Consider the following 13,924-nt stretch of genomic DNA (forward strand, 5'->3'; position numbering starts at 1 on the left):
GCTTTCAGCCTAGTCATTGCAATCTTGTAGCATTCTAAATTGACAGTTGCTTTAGGCTCCAAGACAACTCAAATTACACATTCTGCCTATCCCAGAAGACTGTCCACATCACTTTGTCTGTAGATGTCTGTATTTTGAACAGGAATATTAACAGCAGAAAGTTTACTTGTGCTGTAACATCGACATTTTCTTCAGATAAAAGGGGTGCAGGTAGCAGGAGAAAAAAATGTATTGATACACAATTTGTGTATGAAACAGTGTTCCAAAATTTATTTGTATGGTTCACTGCAATGAGATTCACATATAATCAGTTCATAGTCAAATATAAATTCACATAATTTCCTATACTTTATCTGAATCACCATTTTTTTATATATATATATATATATATATATATATATATATATATATATATATATATATATATATATATATATATATATAATTTTTTAACTGTGCTATTTAGCCATCAGAAACCTTCACTCTGATGATGTAGCATCCCATGAACTCACTGAGTCTGCAAGATCTGAAAACTTCAGTACCCATGCCCAGTTCGTTGGAACTTGTGATTTATTTGGTAAAGTAATAACCACCTTCTTTCCTGAGGCATTCCACTAAAAATGAAAAAATATGTAAGTAAAAAAAAAGGTTATAATAATACTTACAGAAATAGTGATATTGACATTACACAGAATATGAAACCTGGAAAGTAAGTTAACATAAAAATGTAAAAATCAGAGCTTTGAAAATGTACATGGACTCCTAGTTTTATGAATTTTTATGATCAGTAAACACTGCAAATATTATGTGCAGTTGGTGTAATGAGATTGCAAAAAGGTGACAGTACTAAGAACCGAGGGACAAGGATTAAGGGACTCAACTGGGGTAGATCACAAATCCATTTCCAGTGTTTACACCATCCAAGCAGTTGCTAGTACTCATAAAGTGACCATCTTATAGGGAACAAATATGAAAGGGGTGCTCTAGTCTGCATTGCAGACAGCTTGGTGAGTCAATGTCTGCAACCCTCCAGACTATATCTTAACACCAATGGACTTCTCTTCAACAACATTAACTGGAGACTTTATGGCACTTATGGTACAAACCACCATCCAAACTGGTTGTGTTCATATTCGACTCTGAGATTCAGATCTGAAAATACTGTTAGTTCTGCTGAGATTTATCAATTCCACATGCCGTACTAAACCCTTCATATCCTTGTAGACTGGTACACTATGGGTAGGACTGGTGGAGGCCCTACTGGTGTGTACAAATACCTGGGGTACCTTTTTTTTACGTAACAAGGTAAAGTTATCATTAACCCAAAGGTTTGTTTGAGCCATATAGGACATTAGTAGGGATGGTCATATCGGAAGTGGTATGTCCTTGCCTTCTTGCTACCTTTGGGCTGACATCCAGTCAATTATATGGGGATCTATAGGTTAACATTGACTCTGAACTATGCCACAATTTAACACTTCACTCTTATAATAATCACCTCAAGCGGTGCAATAAGCAACAAGTGATGATTCAACCCTGGACTCCAGATTTGTTGTTTGACATTTACACACCAAGCCACACACCATTATTTAAGAAAAATAATGTACATAACTCTAGGATCTTATGATAGGTTATGGGAATAGGAGGAGAAATAACATCAAATGGTAAATGGCAGAGTTATCAGAAGTGTGGCAAAAAATAAGATCACATAGAATTAAAATTAGGACATGTATTTTATTATGGAGGAACTGAAGAGGGAGGAAACTGAGATGTAGGCAATATTATACAACATTTAAGGCCAACATCCAAGGTATCTCGAACGCAACAGCAAGATCAGCTTTAAAAATAAACAAAAACTATTCCATCATAATGTCTCAAATCTACATGCCAAAGAGCTCACATTCTGATGAGTGGATACCTCCAAAAATAGTTACAGAAATTTATAAATGACATCAAATTCACCTACAAGATAGTAGTCGATACAGAAATTAAAGAATGATTCTTCAGTAGAAAACTATGTGTGTGATACTAGAAATGATAAAGGTCTTACATTAGGCATTACTAGCATTTGCCAAGAAATAAGGAAGGGATATTCATCCTTTACATGACTATTACATATCCGGAATGTAGCAAGGCCATGGTGAGCTAAGCCACCAGCCAAGGTTGCAGGCACATAGGGGGTGTGAAAACTGATCACTTAAAACAGTGAGCCCACACAGAATGATATGGTGCAGTTGGCTGGCAGCTGACCACTCTGACTTGACTCATTGAAATGCCAATAACAGAGTTATTTTTAATAAAGTGTAAATTCATGTGTAACATTATACAGGAAGGAAAACAATACTTTTTTTAGCAACGAAGTCACAGAATAAATTTTTTAAAGGCAACTGAAGATGAATACTGGAGGGATACCAAAGCAAATAAACAGAGTAAAAATGGCTGCAAGTGCTACTGGTTAATTAAATGGAATTCCCATCACAAACCTTCTCATGTGCTTCAAAAGGGAGATTTACAATCAGTGTATGGTACTAGTTTTGACTTACTGCAATGAGACAAGAACTTTAAATGCTAAACCATTCAGGAATTTATGATTACTCAGTGAGCATTGGGGAGATGCACAAAGTGAATTTAAACAAACAAAAAAAATCATGGAACAAACTGATGTGTAAGATGTAACTATGACCATAATAAAAATAACATGGAGATGAACATTGTATGTAACAAGGCAAATAGACAATCCACTGAACATAGAAGCACACTTCAGGATTCTAAGATATAAAAAGAGCAAACAGACAACCTAAAGGAAGCTGGGTAAATAACATCATAGCTAAAAACCATATAGTATAGAGAAGTCTAGACGAGTCCTTCTGGCAGCAGTGAATGACAAATGGATGGTGGCGGTGATGAAGATGATGAATGAATAGTATACATTTGTCATCCTATCATGTCACAGACATGTATTTTAAGTATCAACAAATTCTGAATTACTTTATAAAGTGATAGAATTTAGTAACTGTCATGGAACTTCACACTGAAATGTGATGCGTTTAGTTCTATTCAATGAGGCAGTTAAGAAACACACTCAAGTGTGCAAATAAATTAATTTTCAATATTTATTTATTCTTTTAACATAAACTACTTGGCTTTAAATCATTATTTTATTCTTAAAGTAAGTAAATCTCTCACTATCAATGGTTTGGTTTGAACACCACAGTTCCTTACAATGCTTGGCCTATTGGAGGTAGTATGAAAAGCCTTTCTCTAGCCAGTTATACAAAAACAAATAATATTCATATTAATTTTGGTGCAGGACAGGTTTTGGTGCTTTTTAAATTTTTTCATATTTTGTTATTTATCTTATATATTTGTACAACTTTTATTTAAATGGAAATCAACTGTAGTATGTGTCACCTATATAATCCATATGTACAGATAGCGAGAGTGTTTTTGTAGCATGGAGGAGAGGGGGTGCTGCTTATGTGCATAAACAGAAAAAGGTGACTCCAGTTCCGTATTGCCAACTGAGTGAATGAAACTGTATCACCACTGAAAAGCCTTCATTGGTTGGTGGAAGCTGATGGAACATTTCAAGACTGACTAGGTGACTGCGCTTACCTGTCAACACCAATTTCGTCCATATTTATAGCGTATGCATGGTGTATGAAAGTGGCAGAAGTGGGAGGTCCAGATCACCAAGCATTTAGAAAAAATATCATTTTTGGAGCAGGTTGGCCAAGGCATGAGCCTTTTATGTTAACGTGGCTTTCAGGCAGTGCTTGGCGCAGCAGAAAGAGTATGGAACGGTCGTCTGAGGGTCATGGGGTTGAGTCCCTCTGCAGAAAGCACTTCTATTTTCAGTTTTTATGTTACTTACAATGCAAATGAACCAAAATAATTCTCAGTATATTGCATTTATTAATATTTTCATAAAATGCATGAAAAGGAAAGGTAAAAGAAAATATGATGGATGAGTACATGGCAAAACATAAGAATAATGTCAGTACTTCATCAAAATCTAGCTAACTCACAACCTTATACAAAACATTTTTGACTTATGTAATGGAGCCTTCCTTACATGCAGGACAACAAATTTCTTTTGTTAACTGATTCATGGGGCAGACTAACAAATCCACAATTGTATGATGTGATTTTTCAAGAAGGAAAAAGGACTGCAATCATGCAGTATTAAATTGATTCTCTCACAAATTGATTCATTAGTGCAACCCTGCAAATATCTATTTTAATCATGAGGTGACAATCTTGATGAAAATCTCCAAAACTGCTTTTATTGCACCGAGAGAGAAAAAGAAGTCATATCTTAAGAAGACTGCATCAAAATACATCCCACTGCCAATATTTTGTGAAATGTCGCATCACGTATGATTTTCTGGCACAGTGTGCAATGAGAGAGAACCTTTTATGAATGTAAACAAAGTTTGTTTTACAACAAAAACTTTTAAACCATCTTATAATTATAAAAATGTGACATTTATGGCATGTGCAAGAAGCCAAGACAATTAACTATGAATATCACCCCAGCTTGCTGGAATCATCAGCTGTAAAATAATAAAAGTACCTAATTTTGTATGTGAAGTTCTCATATGTGGCTGACTTCCTGGAAATTTATTTACAATACCAAATTTTTGTTGACCTTTCCTGTTCATGCCTCTCATGAAAATATTAATCAGTACAATATATTGTGTAGTCGAATTAAGTCGGGTGATGCTGAGGGAATTACATTAGGAAATGAGACACTTAAAGTAGTAAAGGAGTTTTGCTGTTTGGGGAGTAAAATAACTGATGATGGTCGAAGTAGAGAGGATGTAAAATGTAGACTGGCAATGGCAAGGAAAGCGTTTCTGAAGAAGAGAAATTTTTTAACATCGAGTATGGATGTAAGTGTCAGGAAGTCATTTCTGAAAGTATTTGTATGGAGTGTAGCCATGTACGGAAGTGAAACATGGACGATAAATAGTTTGGACAAGAAGAGAATAGAAGCTTTTGAAATGTAGTGCTACAGAAGAATGCTGAAGATTAGATGGGTAGATCACATAACTAATGAGGACGTATTAAATAGAATTGGGGAGAAGAGGAGTTTGTGGCACAACTTGACTAGAAGAAGGGACTGATTGGTAGGACATGTTCTGAGGCATCAAAGGATCACAAATTTAGCATTGGAGGGCAGCGTGGAGGGTAAAAATCGTAGAAGGAGGCCAACAGATGAATACAATAAGCAGATTTAGAAGGATGTAGGTTGCAGTAAGTACTGGGAGATGAAGCAGCTTTCACAGGATAGAGTAGCAAGGAAAGCTGCATCAAACCAGCCTCAGGACTGAAGACCACAACAACAACAACAACAATATATTGAGCATTATTCTGGTTAATTTGCAGTGTAAGTAATGTAAAAAATTGAAGATAAAAGAAATGTTTTCTCAGAGGGACCTGACCCCATAACCTTTGGATTATCATTCTACACTCCTTCCACTGCAACAATCACTGCCTGAAATGTAAGTTAACATACATGGCTCATGCCTCACCTGACCACACTAAAGACGCTAGTTTTTCTGACTTCTTGGTTATCTGGAACTCTCACTTCTGTCACTTTCATTTGTGGCGTTGCCCTACATATACCATGAATATGAACTGAGTGTGGCTCCAGTTGCCAGAGACTGTAGTCATGTGTGTGTGAGTCGCATTTGTGTGTGTGTGTGTGTGTGTGTGTGTGTGTGTGTTTGTGTGTGTGTGTCGTCTATTTTTGATGAAGGCCTTGCTGGTCGTAAGCTTATTTGTGACAGGCTTTTTGTTATGCCAGTCTGCGACTCAGCATCTCTGCAATATGGTCTGTAGCAGCTTTCCTTTCCCTAATATTGTTACATTCCATTCTGAATTTTCCATTGTCTGCTGAAACAATTAACACATCCTGAGCTGTTGCAAAAATATTGCTTAGAATGATTACAGGCTGAGACACAATAATGTGGCATGAATGATCCAGTGGAACTTATGCCAAAAATTACCATCTACCACTTGAATGAAATGGTGGGACCACACACCAGAAAAAGTTGATGAAAATTAACACACTAACTTCTGACTTCAGGCAAGTTGAATGCTGAAATGCAATACAGCAAACATCACAAAGAAGAAAAAGAACATGTTGATCATCAACATTGCCATTCCAGGTGATAGCAAAATCAGTGACAAACATATTGAAAAACTTTTCAGATATGAATGCTTGACTACAGCAACTCAGCATAAACCAGCAAAAGTGGTCCCAGTGAGTCTCAGAACATTAGGAACAGTGCAAAAGATCTTATTGGGCACCTGAAAATCATTTGCATTGATAAATAAATATCCATTTGCCAACTACGAAGGGCCACTTTACTGCAATCTGCACTAATACATCATCCAGTCCTAGACACTTGAGAAGTGATAACATACAAGACGCAGCACAGTGAAAGCATTTGCTGTATTTACTGCTCTAATACTGTAATAATAATAACAGTAATTTAATAACACACACACACACACACACACACACACACACACACACACACACAGAGAGAGAGAGAGAGAGAGAGAGAGAGAGGGGGGGGGGGGGGGGAGAGAGAGAGAGAGAGAGAGAGAGAGAGAGAGAGAAAACTGTGATATGGCAAGACAGGTTTACAAGTAATTTGCTTATTTGCTTAAGAGGCTTGATATAGGGCAGCAAACACTTTACATCAACAACTAAGACTTATTTTACATTATATATTTAAGAATAAAACAAAAACTGAATATTAACTAATATACATGCTTGAAGCCTATATACAATTTTCATTATTCTGTGCAAAGCATAGATAATCATCTACTAAACAGTGTGTGTTGGCAGTCAATGTTCTTTTTAGACTGGTTTTAAACTTTCCAATGGTGAGAGATGTGACTGAATTCAGCATACACTGGAAAGCCTAGTCCTGCATAAGGTGTTGCCTTCATATAGTGCAGTTATCTGGCTTATAAGATGAAACAGATCCTTGTGTCTAGTGTCGTTTTTGTGTAGGTCAGAGTTTCCATTTTGTTTACATATTTGGTCCAGTACGACTGATTTAAAAATATACATATTTATAATGCTTAATATCCCAGCTTTCAGGAACAGAGCACTGCACGAGTCTCTTGATTTTGCACCACAAATTAGTCTTACAGCCATTTTTTCTTTTAACTTTAAAAGCTTGTGAAAGTTTGCTTGTGTGTGGCACCCTATATTTTTATTCGACGGCTTATGCTGGCACCAATGCATGAGAAGCAGTCCATAGTATGTGGGTATCAGTGCAGTGTTTCTAAGCATATTTATTACAAATATACACTGCCTGAAAAACAGTGAAACACTCTAGATGGGGAGGTTAAATGAAATGTAACGTTGTGGGTTGATAGGATGAGAGATACTGTTTCAGTGAGTACAAAATTGAGTCAAATTTACAACAAACTTGACAGTATGAGCAACTTATCAGTATGATGTTGCACCACCTCTGGCCTGGATGCATGCACTGATTTGGTTGGGAAGACTGTCATAAAGCCATTGTATCCCGTCCTGTGGCAACTGTTGTAACTGATTGTTGATAACCTGGATACTGGCACTGGAACCCATCCCAAACATGTACCGTACTATCAGGGACAGATCTGGCAGTTATTTTGCCCATGGGACTCCCTCAACAATATGCAAACAGTTCATAGAGATATATGCCATGTGTGGACTTACATTGCCCTGTTGAAAAATGGTACCACGACACTGTCGCATGAGAGGTGACACGTAAGGATGTAGGATGCCCGTGACATACCATTATGCCATCAGAGTTCCCTCAATCAATACTAGATTTGACCTAAAGTCATACCCAGTGGCTCCCCACTCCACGACACCACAAGTTACAGCATTTTGCCTCTCCGCAACATTAGAAGAATGAGACACGTCTCCAGGTTGACACCATATTTGATGACGTTGGTCATCTAGGATAGTGCAGAACCAGGATTCTTCACTGAACACACCACCACTGCATTCTTCCCTGCGTGGCACCACTCCAAACACAGCCATTTGTGTTACGGTGTGAACAGCAGCCTACGCATGGAATTGTAATTCCTTAGTCTGACTGCTGCTAGTCTCTGACCAATGGTGCGGGATGACACACAATGTTCCATGAAGTCCATTACTTGTATTTGGATGGCAGGTCACATGTAAAGTGGTTATGACACGCTTGGTGCATAATACTAGTCAACTGGAACCTTGACAATGGGTATACATGCCCTCACATTCTCATGCAGTTCAACATTGGGCGTCTGTCACATCCAAATGCCTCATAACTCTTAGTATTGCACATTACAATCAGCTGGCCAAATGGAGACTCGAAATGGAGCCCCTTCCAGACTGTTCCAGATGCTGATAAATCTGTCTCACATGAGTATGCGGTTTCTCAGCATTCTCCACAGTCATGACCCATCATATGCCACTTTTCATGCCCTACCAGGCCTGATAACAATACTATACATGAACACACTAATGCACTCTGTTGGCCGTTCAACCTGTCACAGGGAATTGCAACACTAATAACCGCTGGTACTGCATACCTGTACAAAGTTACATTGACATACAATCATGTTATCTCTAAGTGCTGTTTTTTTTTCTTGACAGAGGGTGAACACACACATCCCATGGAGGATTATCTTGTACTGTTATTCCCAGAAATTTTACAGTTTCCATTAATGTCAAGAACAGTTCTATTGTACAACTTTATTTCAAAATCTGTCTGCCCTGTGGAGTTAAAATCCATTACTGCTGTTTCCTTGCTGGTGACACTGAGGTGACTTTCACTGAAGTACTGAACTAATTCATTTGTAGCAAAACAATGGAAATTCCATATATAATTATCTTTGCATTTGGAAAGCAGTATTTTATGTCACTTACATGCATCAAGAAAAGAAGGGATCCCTGTACCAAGCTCTTGGGTACCCCATAAGAGATCTGTTTGAAAAATTCCAGAACATTCCTAATTTTGCGTCAATGGTGTGTTGCAGCAAAATACGGTTGGCATCCCTGCACAGTGCTGTGCTTAATGTGTAACTGCCGTAAGTTTCACTGTTGTATGTCCATTAGTTATTGTTCAGTGCTGTACTGAGTAGAGCGTCGTGTTGTGTAGTTTGCGGATTTCGAGATGGTAGAGTTAGAGGAGCAGCGCATCTGCATTAAGTTTTATGTGAAACTCAAGAACACTTTTACAGAGACACACCAAATGATGCAAGAAACCACAATGATGAGTACTTACACTGTACTTGGTGTTACGAATGGTTCACATGGTTTAAAAATGGCCAGACAGAAGTTAAGGATGATGCTCATTTAGGATGCCCTTCAATGTCTACCAATGATGTTCATGCCAGGAATGTCAATTAAATTGTGCTTGCCAATTGAAGATTGCAGAAGAATGTAACATCTCAGTTATGTCATGTCATAAAATTCTGAGACAGCAACTTGGAATGCATCGTGTTACCACTAAGTTCGTCCCACAGCTCATGAGTAAAGACCAGAAACACCTTTATCTTGTAATCTGTGAGGAGCATTTGCCTCACGCAAATGAGAATAAGATGTTTCTTAAGAGAATCGTAACCAGTGTTGAGACGTGAGCCTACTATTATGATGCTGAGACCAAGATTCAATCTTCACAATGGATTGCGAAAAGTTCTCCAAGACGAAGAACAGTTCATCAGGTCAGGTCAAATGTCAAAGCCATGCTGATAGTTTTCTTTGACTCTGAAGGGTTAGTTCATCATGAATTTGTGCTATGGGGACAAACTGTTAATTGATGGTACTATCAAGATGTGTTGTGACACCTGCAAGGAAATGGGCTGACATGTGGTGAGACAATTCATGGCTCTTGCATCACGATAATGGACCCGCACATTTATCCCTGTTGGTGTGTGACTTGCACAAAAAAACAAAATTACTGTGCTGCCTTATCCTCTGTACTCTCCAGTTTTGGCCCCTGTGGACTTTTATTTTAGTTCCGAAGTTGAGAACCCTGTTGAAAGGATGAAGATTTGCAATGACAGAAAAATTTGCAGATGGCACTTCACGCAATCCAGCAAGAGGCTCACCAAAACTGCTTCTGGAATTGCAAACAGCATTGGGAGTGGTGTATCAATTGTGGAGGAGAATATTTCGAAGGAGACCATGCACAGTAAGTAAAGGTAAGTGTAGAAAAATTCTGTGGACACAGTTCTGGAATTTTTTGAACAGACCTCGTATTTCATATCTGTAATGCTAGATCTGTGAAAACCACTTGTTGTTTCAATATATAACTGGCTTTCTCTTAGATAAAATTTTATTAGATGATGAACAATGCCTACATTCCAAAATTTCTATGAGAGTTATGAGATACTGACAAAGTCAAATATCTTTTCAAGATAAAGGAATATGCCTGTAAGATATTCCTTTTCCTTGATAGCCATAATTATCTCATCGATAAACTGTGCAGCAACTACCACAGTTGATTTTTTTTTTTATTAAAACCATTCTGATTCTCAAAGATTCAGTTTACTGAAAAACATGATAATTCAAGTGCATATAACCTTTCTATGATCTCTGAGAAGACAATAAAGTCATTGACATTCTATTATATTACCATTATAATTCATTAGCGGTCATTAATGAAATTATCCTTTCTTATTGGAAACTATTTATGACATTTCAAACCTTAGCAGCCGTATTGCTCCCTTATTTAATATGCGAGCTACAAGTTTCCTTCTTGTATGTACTAGTCTGTCCTTACAATATTAATGATATTTACAGAAAACTCCATATGGATGAACATTCTCTCAGTCTTCAAACATTTTGCTTTGGAACAGCGTTACCTTTTTCCTTGCTTGTACATTTCATTGTCTATACAGTCACTTTCACACATTATTATTTTTCACTGCTATGGTTTGCACTGGACATGGTGATGCCAAAATGCAGAAGAAGTCATTAGCAAAATTTTCATCATTTTGTTTCAACTCATGCTGCATTTCCTGACAATTGATTGAGGTTTATGGTATTGTCATTATGTGTTTAGATTTATGGAGATAAGGAAAGTTGACAGGTTACTCATGCACAACAAGTAAAGATTTATACATAAATAGCTATTACCGAATAGTTTTAATATAACACATTTAAGACATTGGTAAGTAGTATGTTTAATGCAAAATTAATTTTTTGATGGGCAAGGATGTTACATACCTGTAGAGGTTTTCCTACACCAAGCATAGTGACAATTGAGGTATTCTTAAATTTTGGTGCACCCAATGTAATGGCTCCTGATTTAGGCCATTTCAATATTATACCATAAACTGACTTTTGAACTGCGTTATCACCACTCTGGGTATACCTGTGCAAAAATAAAATTGAATATACTTTAAGAAGCTCATGGTGCAATAATTAAACATAAAGAACTGTTTTACTCGTTACAGTGTGCCATAAAGCCAGCAGCTACTACTCTTTGACTAGTGTATCGTGCTGATATCAGGTAAGTTGTTTCCAACTACAAAGCTGAATAGGAGACTAATCTACCTCTACACTTTCTTTGTAATGTAAGAGATCACAATGTAATTAGAAAGGTTGCATTAACTTTGTACAGCTTGCATGTAGTGTTTTCCCTTGGCTTTTGAATCCTTGAGTCTTTAACTATTGATTAGGAGTAAAAAATGTGATGTAAAAGAAAAAAAGTAACTGAGAGGAAAAAGAGAATCAATCACACAAAAATGCCGTTATGTCTTTATCATAATCACCCAAACTTTGGCACAAAACATTCCGTAATATTGTATTTCCAAGTTCACATTCTTTATACAGATACAAGACCTGTTCAGTTAATAACAAAACTGTTTTTAGATGGAAATAAAGGATTGCAGTGAGGTGTCATTGGTACCAATTCAGCCATCACAACTACCTAAATAACCACCGTGTTGTTGTCTCCATCAATTTTGTTGTTGTCTGTATAAGGTGGCATAGTGTTAATGGTGACTTTTATGAAGTATGATTTACATGAGCAATAATGCAATGTGAAACAGGTAGTGAAATATTTTACCTTTCAAGCAAGCTTATGAAGATAATGCTCTTGGTTGAATGCAATGTTACAGATGGTTCTCCCAATGCAAAAATTATTGTCAGTCAACTCAAGATCACCCTCAAAGTGGAAGACCTCCAATTTCAACCGATGATGATTACAATCAGAAAATAAATGACCAGGCACGTGCCAACCATTACATAATTGTAAGAGAACATTCAGAAGCTGGCACCTCAAATGACGCAGGTCATGAGATTTTAACACAAAAAATGTACATGAACTGAATTGCAGCAATGTTTATTTCTCATTTTATGATTGAAGAGCAAAAGGAACATAAAGTGAACATTTGCAAGAAACTTCTTTAACAAGCTCATGTTGACAAAACATTCACGAAACCATCACAGGAGATGAGTGTTGAGTTTACAGTTGTGTTATGACATTAAGAAAAAAAGGTTTTCCACTCCATGGTATGGTGATACAGCAACCAGTATGTACAATGAGGAGAAGAATACAGCCCTGGTTATGATGTTGAAATTACTTTTTATTTATTCATCACTGAATCGCATTTCGACTAATTCAAGGCATCTACAAATTGTGCTACATTAAAATCAATAAAACTAGAAGAGCTTGACCCTACCTTGGGATTGTACAAAATTAGCTAATTTTAAATTGGACTTAACTTGGTATTGCCTTGCCAGGTTATTACTTTGCATATTTTCCACTTCTTCCTCCTTCACTTTGTGGACTATAACTTTCATGAAAATGACTGGTTGCAGTTTCTACTTTTTAATTCTTTCTGTTTATTTGAAGGTTATTGGATGTTACACACTTAATACATGACAGGAGCATAATTTACCTCAACTACTTTACTTGCACATGGCGAGGGCCATTTATTTTTTTGGATGTTTTATCAATTACATCCATACTTTACTTATCAAAATTTATTTTAAATTTTGTAATTTCATCCAATCCCAAGATGCGGTCAAGTATTCTTGATTTGATTGTATTTTAATGTAGGCCAATCTGAAGACACCTTGAATTAGGTGAAATGCATGTCATTGATGAATAAATAAACAGTACTTTCAATATCGCAACCAAGACTGTTTTCTTCTCCTCATTAAGAAAAAAAGTCCGTGCATCACAGTGGGTTGGCAATGGTCCCCCCCCCCCCCCCCAAAAAGAATTAACACTTTCCTTTATAAGTATGAGCTACCTCAGAATATTATTTCATATGACATTATTGAATGAAATTAAGCACAATATGTCAACTTGGCTGATTTGTCTCTGCCCAAGATTTGCAATGATTTGAAGTGAAAATGTGGCTGAACTAAGTTGTTTTAGGAATTCCAAAAAGTGTTGTCCCCCCCCCCCCCCCTCCCCCTTCAAATTCAAATTCTCATCAGTTCATCAATATGGATACAAGGGGAACCATACAGCTAACCAGTTTATGCCAAATTTTACTCACATCTTTACCTAGGTTTTTACAGGTATAAACCTATCTTCCTCAGAAGAAGTAATAACACATGTTAAATATTGCAAAGTAAAATGATCCATGTAAAATCTAAGGTCAACTTGCATCACATACACAAACAGACAACTCACATCTACACAAATTAGATGGATAATTTTACTGCTGACTTAGCTTTATGGCTTTGTTTATCTTTTCACATAATTCTTCTGAGGAAGACAGGTTTATATCTGTCGAAACCTAGGGAAAGGTCTGAATGAACCTTTGGTGTGCAACTGGCAGGCAATATTATTCCCATTATATCCATAATTCTACAGCTGTTGACTGCTGCCGTGTTCAAGATGTCTTCAATATGGACACCTAACAATTTTGAAGTCTGCACCCAAGTTATTATTTCCTCACT

General features: G+C 36.9%; 1 protein-coding gene across 1 annotated transcript in view; it reads right to left on the reverse strand.

Annotated features, from left to right (window-relative positions):
• Positions 1 to 242: 242 nt before the first annotated feature.
• LOC126481272 (alpha-L-fucosidase-like) overlaps positions 243 to 13,924 on the reverse strand; it is a 114,222-nt gene continuing 100,540 nt past the window's right edge. The window contains exons 8-9 of the mRNA XM_050104897.1: positions 11,231 to 11,378; positions 243 to 614 (exon numbers count right to left, since the gene is read on the reverse strand). Of these exons, the coding sequence (XP_049960854.1) occupies positions 480 to 614; positions 11,231 to 11,378 (283 nt within the window). The 3' untranslated portion in view covers positions 243 to 479. The remainder of the gene's footprint in view (positions 615 to 11,230; positions 11,379 to 13,924) is intronic.

Source organism: Schistocerca serialis, chromosome 5 (genome assembly GCF_023864345.2).
Source record: "Schistocerca serialis cubense isolate TAMUIC-IGC-003099 chromosome 5, iqSchSeri2.2, whole genome shotgun sequence".
Classification (NCBI taxonomy): domain Eukaryota; kingdom Metazoa; phylum Arthropoda; class Insecta; order Orthoptera; family Acrididae; genus Schistocerca; species Schistocerca serialis.